The 24347-nt window shown below is 29.0% G+C and overlaps 7 protein-coding genes across 10 annotated transcripts; 3 read left to right on the forward strand and 4 right to left on the reverse strand.

The window, feature by feature from the left end:
* The first annotated feature begins 472 nt into the window (after positions 1–472).
* Positions 473–4977, forward strand: LOC105428355 (PHAF1 protein CG7083). 2 transcript variants are annotated; one of them, XM_089072667.1, is made up of 8 exons: positions 473–707; positions 1370–1452; positions 1601–1828; positions 1945–2154; positions 2259–2408; positions 2639–2803; positions 2906–3082; positions 3158–4977. In XM_089072667.1, exons 2-8 carry the CDS (start codon positions 1372–1374, stop codon positions 3353–3355), a joined length of 1209 nt encoding a protein of 402 aa, XP_088928793.1. In that variant the 5' UTR covers positions 473–707; positions 1370–1371; the 3' UTR covers positions 3356–4977. The 2 variants fall into 2 exon arrangements, with proteins under 2 accessions (XP_088928793.1, XP_011638940.2); XM_011640638.3 differs by having other exon boundaries at positions 474–756.
* Positions 4978–5068: 91 nt separating this feature from the next.
* Positions 5069–7129, forward strand: LOC105428356 (S-adenosylmethionine mitochondrial carrier protein homolog). Its single transcript, XM_089072668.1, has 7 exons — positions 5069–5206; positions 5352–5499; positions 5779–5935; positions 6018–6127; positions 6345–6585; positions 6674–6812; positions 6912–7129. Exons 2-7 carry the CDS (start codon positions 5434–5436, stop codon positions 7027–7029), a joined length of 831 nt encoding a protein of 276 aa, XP_088928794.1. The 5' UTR covers positions 5069–5206; positions 5352–5433; the 3' UTR covers positions 7030–7129.
* Hsdl2 (Hydroxysteroid dehydrogenase like 2) lies at positions 7111–10664 on the reverse strand. The gene is made up of 8 exons (XM_011640640.2): positions 10374–10664; positions 9646–9809; positions 9116–9329; positions 8776–8981; positions 8415–8612; positions 7955–8137; positions 7730–7858; positions 7111–7598 (listed from the first exon to the last, which is right to left on the reverse strand). The coding sequence occupies exons 1-8, from the start codon at positions 10385–10387 to the stop codon at positions 7486–7488; spliced, it is 1221 nt and encodes a 406-aa protein (XP_011638942.2). The 5' UTR covers positions 10388–10664; the 3' UTR covers positions 7111–7485.
* Positions 10665–11411: 747 nt separating this feature from the next.
* On the forward strand, positions 11412–14383 carry LOC105428359 (uncharacterized). Its single transcript, XM_089072903.1, has 5 exons — positions 11412–11578; positions 11806–12150; positions 13044–13211; positions 13726–13868; positions 13970–14383. Exons 3-5 carry the CDS (start codon positions 13046–13048, stop codon positions 14177–14179), a joined length of 519 nt encoding a protein of 172 aa, XP_088929029.1. The 5' UTR covers positions 11412–11578; positions 11806–12150; positions 13044–13045; the 3' UTR covers positions 14180–14383.
* A 1334-nt stretch (positions 14384–15717) lies between these two features.
* Positions 15718–19668, reverse strand: LOC105428360 (acyl-CoA Delta-9 desaturase-like). Its single transcript, XM_089072902.1, has 6 exons — positions 19586–19668; positions 18353–18544; positions 18011–18141; positions 16998–17203; positions 16698–16880; positions 15718–16455 (listed from the first exon to the last, which is right to left on the reverse strand). The coding sequence occupies exons 2-6, from the start codon at positions 18519–18521 to the stop codon at positions 16167–16169; spliced, it is 978 nt and encodes a 325-aa protein (XP_088929028.1). The 5' UTR covers positions 18522–18544; positions 19586–19668; the 3' UTR covers positions 15718–16166.
* LOC105428361 (outer dynein arm-docking complex subunit 4) lies at positions 18599–24266 on the reverse strand. 3 transcript variants are annotated; one of them, XM_089072906.1, is made up of 5 exons: positions 23475–24266; positions 23156–23389; positions 22719–22861; positions 20245–20536; positions 18599–18751 (listed from the first exon to the last, which is right to left on the reverse strand). In XM_089072906.1, the coding sequence occupies exons 3-5, from the start codon at positions 22851–22853 to the stop codon at positions 18711–18713; spliced, it is 468 nt and encodes a 155-aa protein (XP_088929032.1). In that variant the 5' UTR covers positions 22854–22861; positions 23156–23389; positions 23475–24266; the 3' UTR covers positions 18599–18710. The 3 variants fall into 3 exon arrangements, 2 of the variants coding, with proteins under 2 accessions (XP_088929032.1, XP_088929030.1); XR_016138377.1 differs by lacking the exons at positions 22719–22861; positions 23156–23389; positions 23475–24266 and adding an exon at positions 21008–21300 and having other exon boundaries at positions 18599–18754; positions 20152–20536; XM_089072904.1 differs by lacking the exons at positions 22719–22861; positions 23156–23389; positions 23475–24266 and adding an exon at positions 21008–21300.
* LOC112552715 (uncharacterized) lies at positions 21245–21911 on the reverse strand. Its single transcript, XM_025218562.2, has one exon. It carries the CDS (start codon positions 21596–21598, stop codon positions 21245–21247), a length of 354 nt encoding a protein of 117 aa, XP_025074347.2. The 5' UTR covers positions 21599–21911.
* Positions 24267–24347: the final 81 nt, after the last annotated feature.

Here is a 24347-nt window from a genome sequence, read left to right on the forward strand (position 1 = left end):
AAATAATTATATTGTATATGTGATATTGTAATAACATTTAAAATTTTTTCAAGTTATTCTGAAATATTGGCTGCGTTCAACAGAGAAAATAGCTTAATATGAGTTTTGCACTGATTGAATTATATTTTTAGATTCAAAGGAATAGTCCTATCTCAGCTTAGATCTAAAAAGTATCCATCCAATCAGCGCAAAAACACACTTAGCTACTCTTTTTTGCTGAAAGTAGCTGTAGCCAACGGCCAACCAATAATCAATCAACAAGCTTTTGATTTTTATAATATGGAATTCCTTGAATTCGCGATATCGCGAATTTTTCAAAATGTTCTGAATGTTCAAAATCATTGACAGTGCAACCGTCTCGAGTTTCAAAATTTTTGTTTGAAATTCTCGAAAAGATGTTGCGAGATGTGAATCCGCCATAATCGCGTCTCATTCTACGAGTACTCCTCCCTCTTCGTTCTCCGTGCCCCGCGGCCGCGTATCAGCTGTTCGATGACAGTTTACCAACCGTAGAAGTCGCAGGCGCTGCGAAGTAGTGATCGAGGTTTGTTGTTTGGGATGTGACTGCAATATGGCTATCTGGTGATTAACAACCGAGTGGACGGACAAAGGAGCAACGTAATTCTCCCCCGCGACTCACCGCCGTTCCACTTTGCTCCGTGCGTGACAGCTGGACAAACGGGACAGATAGGATGCTGGAGCTCGAGGTGGTGCCCGAGAGGTCCCTCGGATGCGAGCAATGGGAGTTTATTTTGGGCAAGTGACGAAAACGCAAGCGCAAAAACGCTCGCGATGTGACGAGCGTGCGTTGTTATGATTTGCGTGACATGCACACAAAGCCCTCCTCGTCTCGTCTCGTCTCGTCTTGTCTCGCTCGAACTTTCGAGTCGTACGAGACGAGAACTGCTGACGCTACTCGGTTGGCTTTGTCTCGTTACGCAGTGGACGATTCGTCCTTACCTTACTCTATATTCGTTCCTATTTAATTCTCCAAATGCGAAATTTGAAAGAGAAATAGGTTTCCTTTCCCTTTTCTCTGTTGTGACATAGCATATAATGATACTTTTTAAATAAACAAATGCTATTGTGATAAATGTATAAAAATAGAAATGTCAACGTCGATTCATAGATCAACCTTGACAAAAAAATAAATAATTTATTCTGTTTGTAAAAGGCCAACAATATGAAAGGCCTACCAATTGCCTTTATATTAAGTTTTTATAATTTTGGGAGTGTATTCCTTCTGATCTGAAATTTCTAAATCCTCCTTTATGTACACTTGTTCAAATAAGCTTTGTAAATTTATATTTGCTATTAAAAAATAGAAATTTATTTTAAAGTATAAATTTTAAATTCATTTATATTACAGGTATGCACTTTTCTCAGTCAGTATCGATAATACAGTCTCAAGTTGGTGTTATAAGAGGAGTCCAAGTACTTTATAGTGACACTGTAAGTATACATTTAACATCTATAATGATACTTTTAATACACATGATGCATACAAGCTAAGTTTAAACGCATAAATAATACTTTTGTGTATACTGTACTTTAAATTTCTACAATGAGATAATACATCAAGCATTATGCACATTCGCAGAATCCATTAGATGTAGATCTAGTAATAAATTTACCTCACGATGGCATTCGGCTTATATTCGATCCTGTTGTACAAAGGCTTAAAATAATTGAGATTTATAACATGAAGTTAGTGAAATTGAAATATTGCGGCTTGCCATTCAATTCGCCGGAAGTGTTACCTTCGATTGAGCAGATAGAGCATTCTTTCGGTGCGACTCATCCGGGCGTTTACGACAGCGAGAAACAGGTATGATTATTATGAAATTTAATCACGGATGTAAAATTGTGGGAAACTCACCGTTCAATAAAAATGAATATTTAAAACAATTAAAATTGCAATGAAACCATTGTAATAAATTGCAGGTGTTTGTATTGAATTTTCGAGGACTGTCGTTTTACTTTCCAATCGACTCAAAGTTCCAACCTGGTTATGCCCACGGATTAGGCTCGTTACAATTTCCTAATGGAACTTCTCCTCTAGTTGCAAAAACTGCAATTTACGTTGGAAATATGCCAGCCGGTGGTAGCAGCGAAGAACATGGTTCTAAGACCCCGCCGCCACCTTTGCCACTTGTAATTACGATTTGGACTTTCATGGCTATTTTAAGGCCATTTCCCCTCAAAAAAAACAAAATGAGGATGCTATAATGTTTTTTAATACATCTGTCTCTAAATAGGTTTGTTATCATAATAACTTGTACTTGGAGAAAGCGGATATCATTAGAGACAAAATACGTACTCGAGGGCTCCGATTACATCTCTTCACGGAAGGCAGTTCTGGAACGAGAGCATTGCTGGAGCCAAAAAAACGATGTCTGACCAAAGAGGTTGCGCTTTATCGATACCTACACATTCTGTAGAAGATAATGCCAATACTCTAAGTATTTAAAGTAGAAATTAAATATACAATTCACAATCGCTAAAAAAATTTTATTTTTATCTCGAAAATTATTTTACCGAATATGAATTTCGAACGCAGAAAGAACTAACTTATTTTAACACAAGAAACAATTTGAGGTTTCTTTATTTCTAATAATACAATTCAATATGATTTTAGATATTATTCGGAGATACTTGTGAAGATGTTTTAAGCGCGCTTGGTGCCCCGTCTAGAGTATTCTACAAAGCCGAGGATAAGATGCGTATCCATAGTCCGCACGCACACAAACGGGACAAGACAAGGCGGTCAGACTTTTTCTATAATTATTTTACCTTAGGTCTGGTAAGTACATTCTTTCGTCCGACGAGGTGACACGAATTTAGTTATATAAAATTAAAACTTACGATAAACTACAGTAAGAACTTAAGGTGCGATTTTTTGCAGGATATCTTGTTCAACGCTAAAACTCAATGTATAAAAAAATTCGTACTTCATACCAACTATCCGGGACATTATAATTTTAATATGTATCACCGTTGTGAATTTTCTCTAACTCTGCCTCCTGAAAATAATTCCACGGAATCGGGAAAGCTGATCGATGTTTCCCCCTCTCCTGTTACAGTGAGATCATTTAATTATGTATGCACGATATTCAACGCATTGTTTGTATTAACGAATCTTAATTTTGTTTCATAGATCACTGCCTATACAAAATGGGATAGAGTGAGTGAGCAATTGAAAGCGAGCGCGCGACCTGTAGTCTTGAATCGCGCGTCTTCGACGAACACTACCAATCCATTCGGCTGTACATTTTGTTACGGTATACGAGATGCAATTGTCGAAGTCATGGCAAATCAACATATCGCAAGTGTCACTTTATATAGAACTGCGTGACGTTGATAATTTATACGATGTAAAGGATTATGTTGCATGATTCGTGACGAACAATTGAGAGGATAAGAAATTACTTTAGCTAACTCTCCAGGTCTTAAATTAAAGACAAAATGAGACGAGGACGATTGTGCATACAGCACTGGGAAGCTTTTTTTAAAATTGATATATAATCAATTATTTTTTAGAATACAAAAATGATAAATAAATGTTACGTAAAGTGTGAATATTAAGACGATTAAATGATGATCATATAAGATATGTATAAAATTCAAGAATGAAAATATATGGAAAGTAAAAAAAAATATATCACTTTGAGACTTGTGTAATTGTGTGCGTAAAATTTATCATTATTCTTCAAGCCTTGTCTCGCAGCTATGGGTATTTGGATCAATTTTAAAGTCGATCTTATCTTAACAAAGATTTCAGACAGAAGCTATCTTATTTTAATAACGTCTTAATTTCTCACATTAATTTTTATGCAACGAGATGGAACTATCACTGTACAACAAAACGCCGTTTTATTCTTAAGATAATTATCTTTTTCTACATGTAGAGTTAAAGGAGCATAATTTTATTCTATTACATAAGTTAACATATCTATAATCATCATATGTAAATTCAATAATTCTAAGGGATATACGCGAAGAAATTCATATTAAACTTCATAATAGCCTCTTTTTAAGGATTTTCAAGGTATTGTAGTGGTCCTTTGTATATAACAATTAACACTGGAAATTACTATAATTGTCAACAGTAAAAATTAGATATGTCTAAACAGAAAATTAAAATTCACATAAATAAATTAAGATAAAACTTTTTAGTTTTAGTTTCATACAATAATTTAGTTTCATACAATAATTTTTTAGTTCATTTATGTATTTCGATATTAATACATTTTTAATATTTTTGTTAAGAAAATATTGACTCCATATCATTCAAAGAATCTGTAGCTGAAAGAAAGGCGATATTACTTTAAGATATGTAAAATTTACATTTTATGATTTCTATAACACCATAAAAAGCCAATTTTGTATATCATTTAATTATTAAGAAATATAAAAATAACTAACTTTTGTCTAATAATAATTAATTTTATTTGACTAACGTTAATATATTCTTACCTTTTTTTGTTATAATTATACAATTATAATTGTTAATAATTATAACGACGATTATGTTTGGTGAAAATTATTAATATCTACAAAAAATATTTTAACTCGAAAATAAAGATGAAAGCAAAAAAAAATGAGAGGAAAATGCTATAAATTTTTATAAATGATATAATCTTTTTAATCGATTATAAGGATTGTTATTAATAATCTTAACGTATGTTATTACGTAGATATAAAAAAATAAGTCGGCTCTCAATTTTCCTATAAAAATTTCGAATTTTTTAATGTGGGTAAGAAAAATAAATAATGTGCATGAAATTGATGAAGGAAGCTATGTGAAATCATGTATATACCTTGGCATTATTGTGTTCTCTCTTTCTTTATATATGAATCTTATACAAAAAATGCGGACTCTCACCCAGCACGAGATGTCACTTGAATGACGAAATTTTAGAAATTATAACACGAGAATAAGATTGTGTAACGTAATAAAAGTATTTGTTGTATCTATGTGCATTCGTTCATTTTTTTTCTTTATAATTCCAATTAATTGAAAGAATCGTAATAAATGGAAATTGTAAACTGAAAAATTCTTGATATAAATGTTGGGACGTTTATAGGTCATTCAAATCCTATTACTAGAAACGCGCCGCATAGTTAAATAACTTAACCTCATCTGCCTGGCTTCAGAGAACTTTAGAGCTGATAAATTTCATGCCATAAAATCTTATCAATTTATGTAAATATTTTGCATGCATTTATGCATAATAATGTTCGCTCAAGAACATTATGTTGATTGATTGAATTTCATTGGAATTTATTGAATTTAAATTACTGAAGATGTGTGTTATCACTATGCAATTATTTTAATATTTTTCGAATAGAATCGATTAGCTGAGTATATATGAGAACCAGATTATATGAAATATACTGGAATATATTTTTGAATAACTTATTTGAGACAAGATGATAAGAAATAAAAAAAAAACAGAAGAAAAGAGCATACGAAATGTCTTCGTTACTTCGTTAATTGTGAGTGAATTATTATGTACAATTTTTGTTGTAATTATATTAAATATTGTTAACATCATGATTATGAAAGAGGAAAAGCTCTTACAACTGCCTACTCAGATATTGGTTTTTAAATATTTATCAATAATTAATAAACTGTAATTAATTCTTCTTCCTATCTTTATTGAAAATTTATATTAAAGATTTCTTTATATATAAAAAAAATTAGAATGAAGGAAATATGAAGAGTTATATTTTAGAGTTATACTTCCATATTGTAATATATTCCATATTGTTTAGGCAGGAGGTGCAGCAGGAACATTTGTGGATATTGCATTGTTTCCACTGGATACGTTAAAGACTCGATTACAGAGTACACAAGGATTCTTAAAAACTGGAGGCTTCACAGGTCTTTATAAAGGGATTGGTCCAGTCATAGTTGGTTCGGCACCAACAGGTAATGTTATAAATACACAATGCATTCAAGAATCTCAGATTCATTATATTCATGATCTTATATAAGATATTTTATATTCTAGCTGCATTGTTCTTTTTAACATATGAAGAAACTAAGGCTATAATGCAACCTAGGATTTCTACAAATTATACTCCATTACTTCATATGGGAGCAGCAGTAATGGCAGAAATGGTATTTTTTGATAATTATTATCTCTATGTAATGATAAAAAGAGAAGAAGAGTCTTTATTTCATATATTAATTTGCCTAAAGTTGCAATTTATTAGAGCCGAATGTTAGAAACTAGATGATTTAATCTAAATTGAATATTGTCAATTTCAATTTCAATTAATCTATTTATTATGAAGGAAAAGTTTTACTTATTAATTACATTATTTTATATGTGAAGGTAGCATGTTTATTACGAGTTCCTGTAGAAGTTATAAAGCAGAGAAAACAAGCACTTATATATGACAAAAAATCATTTGATTTGAAATTATTATATCGTGGATATTGGAGTACGGTATTACGAGATACACCGTTTAGCATTGTACAATTTCCATTATGGGAATATTTGAAAAAATCCTATAATTCCTATATCGAAAGACAAATATATCCTGTGGAAAGTGCAATCTGTGGCGCAATCGCAGGTTTTTAGTAGAAATCATATTATAATTTTGTGTAAGAAAGAAATGCATTTGTTTTATCAAAATGTATACATATTACGTAATTTCACAGGAGGCATCTCTGCTGCTGTTACAACTCCATTAGATGTTATAAAAACGAGGATAATGTTAGCAGACAAAACGTTGCTTTCATCGGAATTGAAGATATTAAATATGCTTCATGGTATATATTTAGAAAATGGTTATCGTGGGTAAGCAATTTCTGTTTATTTTTCTCTATAATTGAAAAATTAATTATTTTAATCCATATCATTGATTATAAAATTTTACTAAATATCTCAATATCACAGATTATTTGCTGGTTTCGGGCCAAGAGTAATGTGGATTACATTAGGAGGTTTTATTTTCTTTGGAGTTTATGAAGAAGCAAAAGTATTTACGCATATAATATTTCCAATGCTAAAATAAGAATACAACTGCGCATAGAAAAAATAATTCATTACTTAGCATCAATATTTGTTGAACGTTTTATATGTGTTACATAAAATGTTTATATGTATATATAAAATGTTTATTTTATTCATTATACAAAATATCTCTTCTTTTCTATCATGATAACAATATACAAATTATAGGAATATTTCATAAAAATATGTTATATTTTTTAACTATATAATTATTCTATTTTCGTAAGAAATTACTCATTATCGTATTATACAAAGTTTCTATGATGGACATTTGGTTTCCCAGAGACAATCATTTATGCTTTTTTGAACACACTTTTCTTATCCCTATATTAAAAAAAAGTTCCATAACGATATGGATAAAATATATACTTATGTTTGTCTTTGAAAAAACTGCTATTATATGTTACAATATATAAATATATACTATAAGAATATGTGATATTTGATCATGTATATCTCACAATTTAGATTTTAAACTGCTCATTAATTTTTCCAATTTCATTGCTTTCTGTATATTTCCACTGATGTTTAATTTGCCCGTCATAAATGCAGAAGTTGGTTTCAGTTTGCCTATTGACAAAAATATAAAAGGAGTCTATATTATTAATAATATGTATATATGTATCACAAAGATAAAATAATATAAAAATAACATAAAATAAGTACGAAAATTAATTAAAAAAGTAGTTACAAGCACCTACCTGAAAACATGGCATAAAAATTTTCTGAATCCATTGTAAGTGTTGCATCAGCTGGTTGACTCGGTTCTCCTTTGCCAGTAGAACCATTTCCATTTTTCAAATCAAGAAACCATATACCTGATTCTTTTCCTAAAATTATATATACATATTTATTCTCTTATCTATTGCGTTATCATAGTACATAAATTAACATAAGTGAAAACAAATTAACATAAAAGAAATTACCTTTCACATTGAATTTGTATATAGCACCAGTTTTGCTGACCAGTTCGCTGCTTAAATTTGCATTGATAGCATTAAATATACGTGCCATTTGTGTTTCAGTAGGATTATTTGTTTCATTAAAGATTTTAGCTCGGCCAACTGCCTCATCCAAAAAGAAGTCTATCATTAAGTTGTCTTTATTTGCTAAGAAGATTAAGATAAATGATTAGTTATTATTAAAGTGATAATTATTTAACAATTGATTAATACCTAATAAATTTTGTATATATTTCTATAAAAATTTTATATTTGTTGAATGATCTTAATAATAATATAAAATTTATAAACTGTATACACACATATACACAACTACTTAGAATTTATTATTTTACATTATTTTTTATAAATTACTATAATAATTATTAATGATAAATATTTTTATAATTGTCTACAAAATATAAATAATATCTAAAAATATTACCTGGATTACATGCATAGTCTGTAAAATCAATAATACCCTCTTTCTTTAATATATCTTCATCAATCAAAAATTGTCCAGTAATAGATCTACTGTCTTTACAAAGCAATGCATAAACAGCATCGCTCATAATTTCAGGTTTTCGGCAAGCATTCTGTGAATCTGGACCTGATAACATGTCCATTGCAGCAGTATGTATAGCTGCAAATAAAATAATTTATAGATTAATTTTACATAATGACATATTATTTAATATATGTTATTAATATATTAATATATGTTATTCGATATACATATATGTGCATTGTAATATTTTTGACGATATGATTATTTTTTTATTGATTAAAAATTAAATATAACATACCTGTCCTTGGCCAAACAGCGTTAACCGCAATGCCATCAGATTTAAATTCTTCCGCCATTCCAAGAACGCACATAGACATTCCGTACTTAGCCATAGTATATGCTACATGATCTTTAAACCAAATAGGGTTCATATTTAATGGCGGGCTTATATTAACTATGTGTGGATTTGTACCTTTCTGCAGATATGGTATGCAAACTTTCGATCTACAATATAAATTCAGTTATCATTCAGTAATGTACAATATAAACTTTAAAATTTTCTTCAAACTTAATTGTTAGGTTTAGTTAATTTAACACTAAATACTCAAGCATTAAGATTATTACAAAATAAAACTTACACGAGAAAAGTTCCTCTGGCATTAATATTATTCATTAGATCATATCTTTTCATCTCAGTAGCAACAGTGCTCGTCAAAGAAATAGCACTTGCATTATTTACAAGAATATCTATACCACCAAATTTGGCAACTGCACTCTCTACTGCATTAATCACCTGTTTTTCATCGCGTACATCCATAATGCAAGGTAAAGCTTTACCACCAGCTGCTTCAACTAAAAAATATATTCTACATAAATCTACATAAATCTTTAAATTCACAACATCTTTAAATTCTGGAAAAGTTTGAAGATTAACTTCTGATTAATCACTTCTGATTAAATTAAATAAAAAAGAGAACTATACATTTATATACAATTATATACATTTGCATGTATTTATAAAAATATCCTTATTCTATTCATTAAAACTAAGCATTTTAGGAACTTTTAATTTTTTAATTCATAAACTAATAGTTACTAAATATAAATTATTGCTGTAAATTAAGATCATCAAAATCACAATTCTGTTAAAAGATTAATTAACAATTACTTTCATTAGCTGCTGTATAGATGGTACCCGGTAACTTTGGGTGTGGATCAGCAGTTTTTGCTGCAATAACAATGTTTGCACCATCTTTCGCTGCTTTGAGAGCTATACTCTTCCCAATACCTCTTGAAGCTCCAGTAATGAAAATAGTACGACCAGCCAATTTCCTGTCACATATCAATAACAAATAAAACTTCCTTTTCAATCCAACATTCATAATAATATTGTTGTTTAAATGACATAATGCTAAATGCTATATAACATTTTAAAAATTGTAGTTTGTAATTGTATAGTTTTAAAAATTGTATAGCCTCTAATAAGTTTAAAGATACATAATGTACATTTCACATGTGTCTTTCAAAATGAGACATATAAACGTTATATAATAATAAATTTTAATTTTTTATAGTAGATTAAAGTAATAATTGATACTGTATATTGAGTAAATATAACAATCGTATGGCTCACATTTTGAAACCTTAGCGTCTATGTACAGAAATCCAATTTTCTGGAGTTAAATAAATCTGATAGGAAATAACGGCTAACATTCTGTTTTGCATAATTGTACAAGCAGTGAAAGGGTAAAATGAACATTTTTATCATGTGTTACATACTGCTAAGTCATTCCGGAAGTAAATTTATGTAAGCAATATAAGATACATACTAAATATTCGCAGCATTCACAGTTATTGTTAAGATAGCAAGCAATATAGCGAGAGTTCACCCCTTACCCCGTGTTAATCATCTTTTTGCAATATGTAGCGTAACAAATGTCAATTTGTAACGGTACTCGTTGATACGTGGACAAGTAACAAGTACAGAAATTCGGAATACGCGTCGGTCAAATGCCGAATACAAACTGAATACAAACTGAACGCGCAAAATTTTCGTTACGATCGCTTTAATTCGATCCCCACCCGACGAGATCAAAGTACATCACGCATTTTTAGATATCAACAAGAAAGTTTATAAGTCATCCCGCGAGTCGAAAGTTCTGTTTTTATCAAGCAAAAGATATATATTCCGACATATAGGACATCTGCATTCTTTTCAGAGATAAAAAGGATTCACGCTTATTCGTATGTCGATAAATGTGTCGGTATCATGCAATATTAAATTTTTACCTTTGCATGATAAGATGATAACATTATTTGTCAAATTTAAACTTTTTTTTAAATCACAAACCAAACAAGATAAATCTTATAGATTTTTTGTCGCTGAAAATAAATTTGCAAATGAAATTGCTCTATCACGTCACATTTTTAAGAAACTTAGACTTAAAAGTGCCGAAAATGGCGCGGAGACTTTTGAGCTAAAATGGTTCCGATTATACGGTTGGTTTCTATTCACCGATTGTGAATCTATGGTCAATATTAATAAATATAATTTGTTTAAATAATGTATGTATAAAATTTGATTTGAATAAAAGCTAATAGCACCGTTGGATTCAATGGAAAAATAGTTTTCCATATATAATTAGATATAAATATATAAAGTGTTGATACAATTATACACATTCATATAATTATATATAATCATATGTAATTATGGACATGTTATGTATGTGTATAGTTATTTAACTTCATTTATGTGACATTTGGCTTGCGTTCCGATTCATGCTAATCATTTCATCCTTGCTGTTTATCAAATGTTAAACAAATGCTCACGAAGATTCTGAGCGTAAATCAGAACGTATTCTTTGTAATCGTCAAAAATTTGAATTTCTATAATTTTCTGAGTGTTATAATACATGACAGTTTTTCAGATTGATCGAAATGTAAGCAATTCCTAAGAAAAATACAAATGCACACATTTCAAAGAACATGTTCAATACAAATTCATGACGTAAATATTCTTTGCAATTTCGCCAAAGAGAATAAATCCAAATGGTCAATTTTTGGAAAGAATATCGCCCTTCAATATGCTTCTTGAACAAGTAAAATTTTTTCCTTCAAATTCACAAAAGTTGATTATTTGCAGATACTTGACAAAATCTGAAATGTGATAAAATCACACGTTTTATATTTTATAAAATACGTTTTAGATAATTATTTATATTACAAAATACAATTTCAATCATTCTAACTTTGCATATATTATTTGCATATATTAAGGTCCTAACTTTGATGTATATTATAAAGATGAAAATAACTTTTTTTTCAGATCTAAGTTGCGTAACAATCGTTTTCGCACTATTCATCTAGAGCATCCTACTTCAAAGGCGGCATGAGCATTTCTCGAAAACTCGAGATGTTTTTAAAACAAAAAATCTTGCCTTCCTCTTATATTCGTTGTTTTTGGCATTGTGTAATCGAATGTACGGATTAGCGGTATGTCAAAGAGACCGAAACATTAAAGCCGCCGAACGTGAACTGCGTCACGATAGAAGAGAGGGTAGCGGTTCGCAGGGGGTTCGCCATTGTCAGTATTCGGTCTACTGGCGAGATGATGGTTTCTGAATTGAGGCTCCGTGTGAAGTATATACTTTTCCAAGGAAAATACGTTGCAGTAAATATATTTGAGTTACATATTATATAACAAATTGCTTTCAAACTGTTAAGAGTTAGTAGGAGTGGCGGCCAACTCCAATAAGATTATTCCTATTTCTATTTATCTATGGATAATCTGCGCAGATATATGTTCGAGTTCAATCATGGTGCCCGTGCATCCGTACGTCCGTGTTTCTTGCATCGTGCGCATAATGCACGATGCATGCCATTTATCTTTATTTAACATACTGTAAATAACAAGGATAAAATGATGTATCATGCGCATCATGCGCATCATGCGCATCATGCGAGATCATCATGCGGATGATTATTCTGATTATAAACTTCGCAATCTCATTGCAAATCTCTACTTTAACCGTAATATGGACGAACAAGAATTCATCTAAAACAGAAATTTCCATAGTGTCCCTTGCCAACCTTTAAGTGACTATGGCTACTTAAAGTAGAAGGGAAAAGAAAAAGGAAAAAATTATACAACATAATATAATGAAAACTCAGTTAATAATTAGTCATATGTTTCTTTAATTGCAAATGGAGGTCGAGTTAAAGCTCAGCTGTCTCGTTGCAGCCATGATTTAGAATATCATTTGTGGGAAATAATATGAAATTAATTGCCATATATAGTTTTTTCCCTATTTTTTCCCTTAAAACATTATAATTTCGTGATCCTGAAATTTGTAAAATGTAAACGGGAAATTGAGATCTGTTCGATCTGTCATATGTAAAATAATTTTTGAAATAATGGATCATTCTTCAACCATGTTCGAACGATCGTAATAATTGAGCATGGCTAAAAAATGACTTGTTTAAAGACTTGTTTGTACTGTAAAAATATCTATATATTCAAATTTATTTCGACATAAAAGATATAATACAAACAATATTTTTCAGATATGGCCAATAAATTAGATACCGATACCAAAGTTGAAGTTATAATAGATGACGAGAACAAACTTTATAAATGTCTCAAGTGCAATGAAATATCGAAGCGACGTTATAATGCTGAAAGACATTATAAACGGTTTCACGAAAATACTTTTCCGAAAAAAATATGCTGCGGTAAATATATTTTAATTACATACTAGATAATGAAATACTTAGTTAATAATCAAGAGTCATCAAGAGAACTGAACTTTCTTCAATCAGAGCAAATAGAGATAAAATTAAAAATTCTAATAATCAGATATTTATAAAAGTTAGTTAGTTCAGATTTTACAATATATTTGAATCTGAAATTTTTAATAAAATGAAATAAAATTTTGTTTTGCATTATAAGTTTTATTAAAATAATAAGTACTCTTCTCTTGCAGATATACAGAATTATCTAATATATATTGGTCAATGAAATAAAATATCTTCGAAATTAAGCTAGATCTCATTCTTTTTTTTAGTGTGTGTGTGTGTAAAAACATTCATACATGTACATGCGCAAACGCACACAATTATATTTACATATTAATCTAGTTATTAAAAAATGATTTTCTAATTTCTTTAAATATTTTTTTAAGCTTTTTATTCCATATATTGGTCAATATAATAATATAATAATATTTTATGAAATTATTTTTTTTAGGCACAATATTTCCCACAAAAGGCGATTTTTATGTACATAAGGAAATAGCACACAATGAAAAAAGAAAATATCAGGAACGATTTAAGAAACAATTTCAAATATCCAAAATTGACGAATTCAAAGATTCTGAGAATATCTCAAATGTATTATATCAAATATATCTAAGTATTTTCTTTATAAGTGGCGAATATTATCATATAATAATATTATCATATAATAAAAGTGTTTCTCTTATCAATTATAGGTGAATGAAAACAAGAGCATACTGAAAAATATGGAAAATTTTAATCAAGTGAGTAGGAGAACAAAAATGAAAAATATGTCAAAAATCATTAAATCAAATTCTTCAACTTTGCATAACGAGGATGACAAGGAAAACACAATAAAAATATATAACATTACGGATTTATCGACAGAAGGCCTAAAAAGAGGATTACTCTCTATTAACTTTTAAGTGTTATTTGTATTAAAAATAATAACAAATGTATAAAGTATCTTATATCAATGTTAATTCATTTTTAAGAAATTTTCTAAATTTTTGCACAATTGCTTACATGATATTGGTATGAATTAATATTATATTGGATTATATTGTATTAGATTAATATTATAAATTTTAATTTTTTCTCTGCTATAATATATAAAAGTTTTTCAAAAACTTTGTGTGTGTTCGACATCTTCATTGTTTTATATATATATATATATATATGGAAAATTTGTAAAATATATTCAATCCAAACAATTACCATCATGAATCGAAAATACATACAGATTACAATAGACTCCTCCCATGATAAAAGGTTGACACATCCATCATTAAGTTCACCCAGTATATAAAACTAAACATGTATGTTTAATATAAATTTAAAAAAACATGTATGTATGTAGAAAACTAAACCTATACATGTTTAGTTTTATATATTGGGTGAACTTAATGGATGTGTCATCCTTTTATCATGGGAGGAGTTATCTGTTGTAATCTATTTTCGATCCATGGTAATTGCTTGGCTTGAATATATTTTACAAATATACTTCTTATGGAAAAATTGCATAATTATATTTTTCTATAAGAAAAGTATTTTGCACAATATTTTTATAAATATAAATATAATAAGAAATTAAAAACATATAACAATGAATTTCCATACCACCCTTGAGGTTCCACTTTTAGCGCGTTAAAATTTTTAAAGTGGACCTTCGCCTGGAACCATATTATATATTTATTAATTTCCATTTTCGTAACCTGTACTGTCTATCTTGAGATCTTCTGCGCGATCAATAATAAGAATGAAAAGAAAAAAAGAAGAAAATAAATAAGTTATTGTTATGATGTCTGGAAAACAGTATTGAATACTATTGTGTATCGCTATGTTATGAAGTTTTTTGAGAATGAAAATGTTAAAGCCATCGAAATTTTGTGTAGATTGTTTCGGAAAAAAGACGCTCGCAGACGCAGGTGTACAAATAGTATAATAATTTCCATGGAGAATAGAATAGAAAATAAAAAAGAAGTATAGAATAGAATAGAATAGTATAGAATTTAATGCGTTCTCGATGTTCTTGTATGATTGCATTTCAAATTTTTCTTTTCTTTTTTTATTTTTCTGAGTATTATAATCATCTTTGTTATGAAATTCTGAATGCATCAAATGTTTTTTGTTAACATTGGTGCAAGAATGCAGTCACGCCGAGCTTGCTTGTAATATGCATCTTTTAAGCAAGATTAAGAAATAATCAAAACTTTTTTATTTTTGTGAATTCTGACTTATAATTCTAGCAAAAAATATTAAAATATTATACTCTAAAAAAATGTAAAAATTGAAAAATTGATTAATTTTTTTACCTACTTAAAAAAAAGTATGAAATGCTTCTGGAAACTGTTATATTACTTGTACATTTATGCCTTCGAATAGCATCTCTTTTTCGAACTGTGCACACAATCTGTAATAACAGGTAGAAATATGTTTTTCAGGTTTTAATATCAGAAATAAATTTCTTTTTACGATTGCATGTTTATAATTTTTATGTATTTGTGTTGTCTATAACCTAATACAAATAATATTATCGTGGAGCAATAATATAATTTGCTTCCTTATCAAACGTTTTGAGAATAGTGAAAATTATTTAGAAGCATATTATATATTTTTCTATATAACATACATGAATTTTAATATTCTGTTCCTATATTCTGATATTCTTATATTTTGCTCTCTTTTTTTTTTGTATTTTAATTATTAAAACCATTTACAAAATATTTGTTTTTTTTAAATTTAATACTTTATATACTTCATAAATTTACGTTACATTTATTTTTTCATGATTTGTATTTTGTTTTAGAAGTGTAAATAGATTTTTATCATGATAGATCAACATATAATAATTTTGCTGTAGTTCAGCAGGACGCATAATTTAATTAACTTTTTTTTTGTTGCATTTGCTGATTAATTTTCTACACATTTTTCATCACACAGTGGAACTTCATCCCATTTACCGCGAGAACCGTCACCTTTGTCGTCGGCAATTTGTTTCACAAGTTCGGGAGACGGTTTTCTAAGGTTATAGGCCCATCCGAGTTTCGCGAACATGTCGATAAAGAACGCCGAGTGATTCAAAAGATACCAGCTGAACTCAGATGCACGGTAGTCCCAAGGAAATACATGGTGATAATTATGAAAACCTTCGCCAGTTACAACCAGACTCACACCCATATTTTGCGTTGGCCATATGTTTCTAGAAATCAGAATTGTGACAGTAAAAGAAATTTGAAAATTTCAAGCATTAAATGCCGTATCTCAAATTACTTGAAAAATATATTATTTAACAAAATATTTTCTGCATTTCTTTACAAAACTAGAAATTAATTTTACATTTAAAAATTGTCCAAAAAACTATTTTTGAACTCTGAATATGCATCTATATATGCATATCGGAATATTGAATATATTCCGATAAATTTATTCTAAGGAACTCACTTATTATACGGCTTGGAACCCCACATGTGAGCGAAACTGTTTATAGAAAAGCTCGCATGCAATACAAATAATACTCGCATTACTTGTGATATGAATGATCTGCTCCAAGTTTCATTCCAGAAGTAAACTGGTACGAGAGTAGGTAAGATGAAAGAAAATATCAAATTTACCAACCCGGGATATCTGCCAAAAATTAATTGCATTAATAATTATAATTATTACGTTTGTTAAAATTCGTATAGAATATAAACATATATAATACGAGTATAGTATATAAGACGGATTTGTTAATCTTATTACTTTTTTTGGAAGGCCAGGATTGGATCCGTCAGGATGTCTCGCATATCGGTTTCACGTAACTTTTCAACGATTTCAGGGTTGTGTTTTCTTAAAAGCCAGCCTATATGACAAAAGAAAAAACCACGTCGGCTATTGTGAGGATCCAGATGTGTGTCAACATATTTGTGATGTACGCGATGAGTGCGGACCCAAGAATAAATAGAAATCTGTATATATAAAGAAATGTAACATTAATCAAGAAACAATAATCTACTCTCATATCCTACTAATATCTATTCTCGTAAATAATTCCTTGTTAAATCTATGAACTTTTTCTGTTACTATGTATCTTTTTATATATCTAGTATTTAAATACAGAAAAGTACTTTACAAATGCATAAAATCGAAATAAATTTAGTTTGAAATTTGAAGCAAATTTGAAAGCGACATTATCAAATTAGATTTTAATAAAGTAGGAATAAAATTAATATAAAAATCTAATTTACTAATCTAACTAAAAGATCATTAACTTTAGATCATTAACTGAACATTAATGCCCGATTCCACCAATGTAGATTTACTTTAATCTCGGTTTAATTTGCTTTTTAACTTTTTCTAATTCTTAGAACTAGAAAAAGATGAACAGTAAGTTAAATCAAGATTAAAATTAATCTATGGTGGAATCGGGCATTAATCTATAACATATATAACATATATATCATTTAAATATATATATATATAGATATTTAACATAACCAAGCATGATCAAAATGTTTAAATCAATAATAAATAGATAAGCACAAACAAAAACATGATGATTAATACATGTGTAAGAAATCTATATCGAGATTCTTTTTCGGGAACCCTTGATATAATAACGCGCATACTCTTCCTCTTATGACCAACAAGTAAACATATTAAAAAAAATTGTAAGAATCGCTATAAAATGGCCTAAATAGCTAATTAACCTCCGATTTCCGACAGTATTGAACTGCATTTTAAATGTATAATGAACAAATTAATTTAATTATTACCTCTGCAGTCGTAGAGAAACAAAGTACAAGAATGAGCCTGAGTGGTAGATTAGCACTGTACGATCGATGAGACCACAACCGGTGAGCACCGGCAGTTATACCGATGCATCCCAACTCATACAAAATTAAACCTGAAAATATTGGCTTAAATTTTTATTCAATTATAATGTCAGCTCTGTGTGTGTGTGTGTGTGTGTGTGTGTGTGTGTGTGTGGTGTGTGTGTGTGTGTGTGTGTAAACAGCTATGTAATAATTAAATAGGAAATATCTGTGAGAAAATTTAATGATTGTTAGAATTTTTTAATAAGGCTTAAATTTTTAAGTTTATTTAAATACACTTACACCACAAAGTCGTCTTCCAGTTTTGAAAAAAATTGAATGTGACTAAACCATAAAGTCCGATAACGTGTAGTGTCGTAAAAAAGAAGATAGCAAACCAATCAAAATTCGTTTTCTGCATCTTTTTTTCTGTCATAGCTTCCTCTTTACACTTAACGTCGTCACAAATCATTGTTAACAATTTTCAATATCGTGCTGTGTACAATAAGAACAATGCATTCACTTCACATCATAATTATATTTAAGGTCTTTTGGGAATATAGGTGAAATCAAATCCGATTTAATAAAGTGTCTTTTATTCTTGCTTTAAACACACGTCTTTACTCGGATGAATCTCTCGTCTGTTGGTATTCGCTCTCTGTTATTCTCTATTAGCTCTTTGTATTATTCTCCTTCGAGATTCTTCTTAAAAACAAATATCTTAATTCTTATAATATAGTGTCGAAAGAGAACCCGCTGTTATTGTTATCTCTTGTCTCGAGTCGTTAAACTCAATTTAAATTCAAATTATGTTACAAAGGAAATAACGTTATAATGTTACAAAGAAAATACAATCATGAAATATATGATTAATATCAAAAGAAATTATTACAAGAGAATCTAGAAAATACATAAGTCTATTCTGTTGAGCTGATTCGGATGTCAATGCATGCAACGATATAATCGCCACAGTTTTATTAATTTGATAAATTATCAAGGGTATTTAACAAATATTGTATAACTTATATGTAGAATATTTTCCAATTATTTTAAATAATATTTAATATTAATTAAAAAAGAAAAAGAATAATTATTTCTGATAACAATCGTTCTTCTACTTTTTACACATAGCATCTCGTTGCAAGGAAAAAGAGATTAAGATCATAATCGATAAGATAAAGAAATAAAGAAATGTCATATCATTATATAACATTAAAGTAAAATATTAGATTATATTTATTATATAATGTATTATATTCATATTATGTTACTTGTTGTATGTTATTTGTTATAAGATGATGAATAACAAAGAAATGTAACATTTATATAAAACAAGACATTACATAACATTAACAAATTGTAAGATATAACAGCTATTATATCATATGTTGCTCTTATATTCAGAACAGTTATATTCTATATGTTAAAATAAAATTTTATAAATAATTAAATATTATGCAATATTGTTAAAACTATATCTTTGAGAATTAAATTTGCAATTATAGTGAAATTTTTATTATATTTGTATTTTCTTACTGATTGCAGTGGACGATTACTGATAAACGAAATTCCGTAAACTGAATTGTCAATTTACCAAACTAAACTAGTGCTTTTATACAAAGCCTTAGATACAAAGTTGTAATGCAGATTGCAATGCATATAATCAACTTTTAAATAAATATTAATTATTAGCAATATATGTGATATTTATCTGTGTTTTACATATATATGTGTATATTAATTTTTTGTAAACAAAACAACGTAAAAATTTTTTTAATTATTTTTTGTCTTCTCATGATTATTATTATTTTTTAAACAGAAATTTTATAAAAGAAAGAATAATAAAGAATCTAATATGAACATATATAGATATTTTTCATATATAATTATATATATATATATATTTTTTCATATACGTTTATATATATCTATATGTTAATATATTTATATATGTTCTTATATGAACAATTATTTCCTGGGTTATATACAGTTAGCAAGATTTCTCGTAAAATTCGTAATGTAAACAGCGAAGAAAATAGGTATGTAAATAACATGTAAATTATTGCTTTTCTTGCGTAATTAATGATTTTCATGCATAATACCTTCTGTTTTCCTTGTCCTCATTATTCTTTTTCAATCTTTGGACAAGTTTTCGTTAATATGTCTGACAAATAATGTGTATCATTAGTTCTTACGTAATACGTTCTGTATTGCGTCTTTTGCCTTTTGAACACCAAGACGAAATTGACCAAATTCTGGACGGATTCTCATTCCACGGTAGTAATACACCAAACTCATTTCGAAGTCGCCGAGATGATAAAGAGCTTCCGCCTTGCAATACACTGCTTTGTAGTTACTGGAATCTTTAGGATTTAATTGTAACGCCGCTTCAGCATCGTCTAATGCTTTTTGCGGATTACCCAATAAAAGATGACACTTGCTTCGAGCTATTAAGGCATTCTTGTCATTCGGATTCATTTCCAGTGCCTGTCAAAATAAATTCTTATATCAATACATACATAATATATTCTTATGTTTTTATTAAAATTATCAAAATTTTGATAAAATTGTTAGAATTTGTATTAAATACAAATAAAAATTTCATAAATCTTGGATTTCTTTCTTGTGTCCAGTATATACATACATACATATACATATCTGAATATTTTTTCTTTTATTTAAATGTTGGTTTAAGAATTAACATATTTATACATAATTTTTAATCCTTTAAAAAATTTAAACTTTTTTGCAATTAATAATGATAATTATCTCCGCATTTATTATATTTGTGTCAATTTATAAGATATAAATTATTAAAATCGATTTACTGGTCGCTTATTACGGAAGGTCACGTATATTCATGCTCGCACGCACGGACAAGCACGAAAGATATAAATCACTTTCATCGATTATGCCTGCAAAAAATTAACGAGGCCGACGAAACAAACGAATAGGAACCTTATTGATGCAGTTAATAGCGACATTAACGTCGCCGAAACGCATCTCGCGCAGACCAAGCGTCAACAATGCCCCGGGCTCTGTCTCCTCCGGGATTTGCAGACTCTTGCTGCGGTCTTGGCGTTGCTTCATTTTTAAAGATTGCTTTATATCCGTGGTACCCATATTCACAGCAGCCGCGCGATCTTTGTCGGTATAGACTTCTTCCTGCCGACGAACTTCGCCGTCGTGTTGGCGTCATTTTCTTCTCGACTTCTGTATCTTCATCTCCGACTCGATAGTGCTATCGGGTGATTTATTATCTTTACCCTTCCTGTCGTTGCTCTTCTTCCCTTTGTCCTTTTGAGTATAACGAGCATTGCTGTAGCCACCACTTGCTGCCGTTGGATATTTACTCAAATGCGCTTCTTTGCTCGGTTCTTCAAACTCCTCGAAGTCCTGTTTCGAATCGCCAGTTTCTACACGAGTTCGCACGTAGCTCTGTAGCAAGTCGTGGTGATGCAACGTAGGATTCAGGATATCCATAACGTGATGCTCGACCGCGCTTGAAGATGTTAGATCCTCAGCGATGGCTTGCGGTGCGTCGCTCATCTTCAATCGTCGATTTTAATAATATCTTATTCGAGTATATTTACAATATTATATTACAATGACAAAGATTTATAATAATTTATTTCGCAAGATACCCTCGTTTCCCTTCTACTTCATGCGCCACTGCGAAAATTGAGAAATTCTCGTATGAAATTGCGAACGGATGATCTTTGCCTACGTGCCAAGATACGTGTGGTTGCCGACACCTCAAAAAGGTGGCTCGTTTCCTTAGAAACGTAACAAGCCCGACATAAGTCAAACATGACAAAATATTCCTCACAATTCCAGAACATTAAAGATAACAAGAATGTCCTATATATTGTGTGTACGGAACGTTCTTTACATTTCTAAAGTTTGATAAAATACTTTATTATTTATTCATTTCAAAGATAAAAAACTCTATGATTGTAATATTCTTTTTTTTTTATAATAATGCATTATTTCTTTATAAGTATTTTATAAGTATTTACAAGTATTTTTGTTCGCAGAAAGATTTTGCAAACAAGTTTTGTTTAAAAAAATTATACAAATTAGAAATTAAGACAGATATTGCTCTTTCATTTGTTATAAATTATCCTGCAAATTTTTGATATTTTATAAATAATGCAAATATAACTTAATAATTTACACGGAACAATATCTAACTTATTAGATCATAATAGACTTATAAGATCATATTACAGACATAAGGAATTTTGTTATTAGACATATACTTTTGAATTTTTTGCTATCCTACAACTCTAATTTTGAATCTTGATATGTATTAACGCAGCCACGATGTCTATGCTAATCTTCTATTTCTATTTTACTTGCTTCGCACTTCTAAATATAGCCGTAAAAAATTTATTAAATCAAATAGTTTTTTAAATAAAAACTGGGATTAATAAGTTGAGAAAATTTATACTTATTTTCGAATTAAAAATTAAAAATTATAGTATATTTAACATTAAAATTTATACATTATGGAACGAGAAAACTCATAATTTTATATATATATATATATATATATACTCGAATTAAAAATATATGTATGTGTGTGTGTGTGTGTGTGTGTGTGTGTGTGTGTATATATATATATATAATACATATAATTGTATATATATTTTATATTTAAACTTACTTGATTATACAAAAATATGGCTTTATTGTAATTTCCATTTTTCACGTGAATGGTAGCTTCATTTACTAGAAGCGCGTTTCGTACGAAAAGAGAATTCCGCCTTACTGACGATTGTCTTTTTGTATGATGTACCATATCAATATCTATAACAATCGATGTAAATTAAAGTAAATTAAAGTTTAAAAACAATAAATAAGTATTAAATCTTGAAACATAAATCATGTTAGTAAAATTACTTTTGAGAAGTTTTTCAAAGTAAAAATAAATCAATAATCTAAAAATAAATCAATAATCTAAATGACAAATTAATATTACTAGTAAAATTAAAAATTCAAAACTTTTATATTCAATCCATAGACATTTTCCAAAATAGACATTTCCTTAATTTTAATTTATATTTGAAGAACGGAATAAAACGAATTTGTTCTTACACTTACATGTAATGTCATTTATATATAATTGAGAAGAAATATGTTATTTGATTAATAATAATTATCTCATCTTTTCTTCTTAATCAACTCGATACAGGGACGCAAAACACGAATCAGTTACACCGCGACAAAATGCACAACAGTCATCGCTCCAATCGGTTCCACTGTCTAGCTTCTTAAATTCATAACTTACAACCAAAACTTTTCCATCCATACTTTTACTACTGTCTCCTTGTCTCCCTACCCGCAATATTAAGAAACAATCAATAAGTCAGAGAAAGAAACAGTAAAAAAGGAATATAACTTGACAATTCTTATTCTTTACCCACTGCACGCTGCACCTCCGATTACTAACGGAAAAGCCATTAAATAACTCGAATGCTTTCGTGAATGCTTCCTATCAATCCATTGCTATCGTCCTTGCCCGATTATTTGTGTCATTTAGCAAAAGACACGCACGCGATCTGCATATTGGCCGATTCTTTGTTTCCAGAGTTCTGCGAAAATAATTCGCGAATTCTAGGCAATTATATACCCTGTAAATTTTGTAGCATCTGTTCACATTCATATTTGCATTTTATATCATAACAATGAATGGAAAACTTTATATTAAAATAGAAAGGTGTGAAACTTTTCACGAATATGAATACAATTTTTAAAATTATAAGAATTTTAAATTTAAATGCAAATCTTAATTATAATAAAACGTATTTACAAATACATTTGATATAAATTTATCAAAATAATATTTGATTAATAATATTTCGCATGAATTATAAAAAATTATGTATTAAGTTTTATGTTATTAAATATTATATTAAATGTTAACACTGCAACAATTTGAAATTCAATAAAATAAATTTATAGAAAATTATTGTATTAAATATCGCTGAAGCAACACGTGACATAATTTTTGTGGGAAGAAATTGTTTCAGCTACTGTTTCATATATATTGACTTCTCATACTTTTCAAAGTATGAGAAGTCAATATATATTATAAATAGATTTATAATTGCTCATCGCGTGTCACACAGACATGCGATGAAAGCAGCGAAGTTAGAAAATATGCTTAGAATGATTAAAATTTTAAATGAAAAATATCTCATCATGCAATCTTCCAATAATAAAATTAGCAATACATTTATAATTAATAGAATTACATCGATTCGTTTTGGAATATAATAAATACTACAAGAAA

Source organism: Pogonomyrmex barbatus, unplaced genomic scaffold (genome assembly GCF_055798465.1).
Source record: "Pogonomyrmex barbatus isolate J1 unplaced genomic scaffold, ASM5579846v1 scaffold14, whole genome shotgun sequence".
Classification (NCBI taxonomy): domain Eukaryota; kingdom Metazoa; phylum Arthropoda; class Insecta; order Hymenoptera; family Formicidae; genus Pogonomyrmex; species Pogonomyrmex barbatus.

Coding starts and splice junctions, on each gene's coding strand:
- LOC105428359 (XM_089072903.1), top strand. CDS start 13,046: ATGGCCAATAAATTAGATACCGATACCAAAGTTGAAGTTATAATAGAT. Junction 13,212..13,725: donor TCCGAAAAAAATATGCTGCG/GTAAATATATTT, acceptor TATTTTTTTTAG/GCACAATATTTCCCACAAAA. Junction 13,869..13,969: donor ATTCTGAGAATATCTCAAAT/GTATTATATCAA, acceptor TATCAATTATAG/GTGAATGAAAACAAGAGCAT.
- LOC105428360 (XM_089072902.1), bottom strand. CDS start 18,521: ATGATTTGTGACGACGTTAAGTGTAAAGAGGAAGCTATGACAGAAAAA. Junction 18,142..18,352: donor CTGGAAGACGACTTTGTGGT/GTAAGTGTATTT, acceptor CAATATTTTCAG/GTTTAATTTTGTATGAGTTG. Junction 16,881..16,997: donor ATCCTGGCCTTCCAAAAAAA/GTAATAAGATTA, acceptor AATTTTTGGCAG/ATATCCCGGGTTGGTAAATT.
- LOC112552715 (XM_025218562.2), bottom strand. CDS start 21,598: ATGAGCGACGCACCGCAAGCCATCGCTGAGGATCTAACATCTTCAAGC.
- LOC105428356 (XM_089072668.1), top strand. CDS start 5,434: ATGATAAGAAATAAAAAAAAAACAGAAGAAAAGAGCATACGAAATGTC. Junction 6,128..6,344: donor CAGCAGTAATGGCAGAAATG/GTATTTTTTGAT, acceptor TTATATGTGAAG/GTAGCATGTTTATTACGAGT. Junction 6,813..6,911: donor TTAGAAAATGGTTATCGTGG/GTAAGCAATTTC, acceptor TCAATATCACAG/ATTATTTGCTGGTTTCGGGC.
- LOC105428355 (XM_011640638.3), top strand. CDS start 693: ATGCTGGAGCTCGAGGTGGTGCCCGAGAGGTCCCTCGGATGCGAGCAA. Junction 2,155..2,258: donor CGCCGCCACCTTTGCCACTT/GTAATTACGATT, acceptor GTCTCTAAATAG/GTTTGTTATCATAATAACTT. Junction 2,804..2,905: donor ATTATTTTACCTTAGGTCTG/GTAAGTACATTC, acceptor GATTTTTTGCAG/GATATCTTGTTCAACGCTAA.
- LOC105428361 (XM_089072904.1), bottom strand. CDS start 21,172: ATGGGTACCACGGATATAAAGCAATCTTTAAAAATGAAGCAACGCCAA. Junction 20,537..21,007: donor CTATTAACTGCATCAATAAG/GTTCCTATTCGT, acceptor TTATTTTGACAG/GCACTGGAAATGAATCCGAA. Junction 18,752..20,244: donor CGCAATACAGAACGTATTAC/GTAAGAACTAAT, acceptor GTTTTTAAGAAG/AATCTCGAAGGAGAATAATA.
- Hsdl2 (XM_011640640.2), bottom strand. Junction 8,613..8,775: donor CGCTGTTTGGCCAAGGACAG/GTATGTTATATT, acceptor TTTTATTTGCAG/CTATACATACTGCTGCAATG. Junction 8,138..8,414: donor AGACTATGCATGTAATCCAG/GTAATATTTTTA, acceptor TAATCTTCTTAG/CAAATAAAGACAACTTAATG.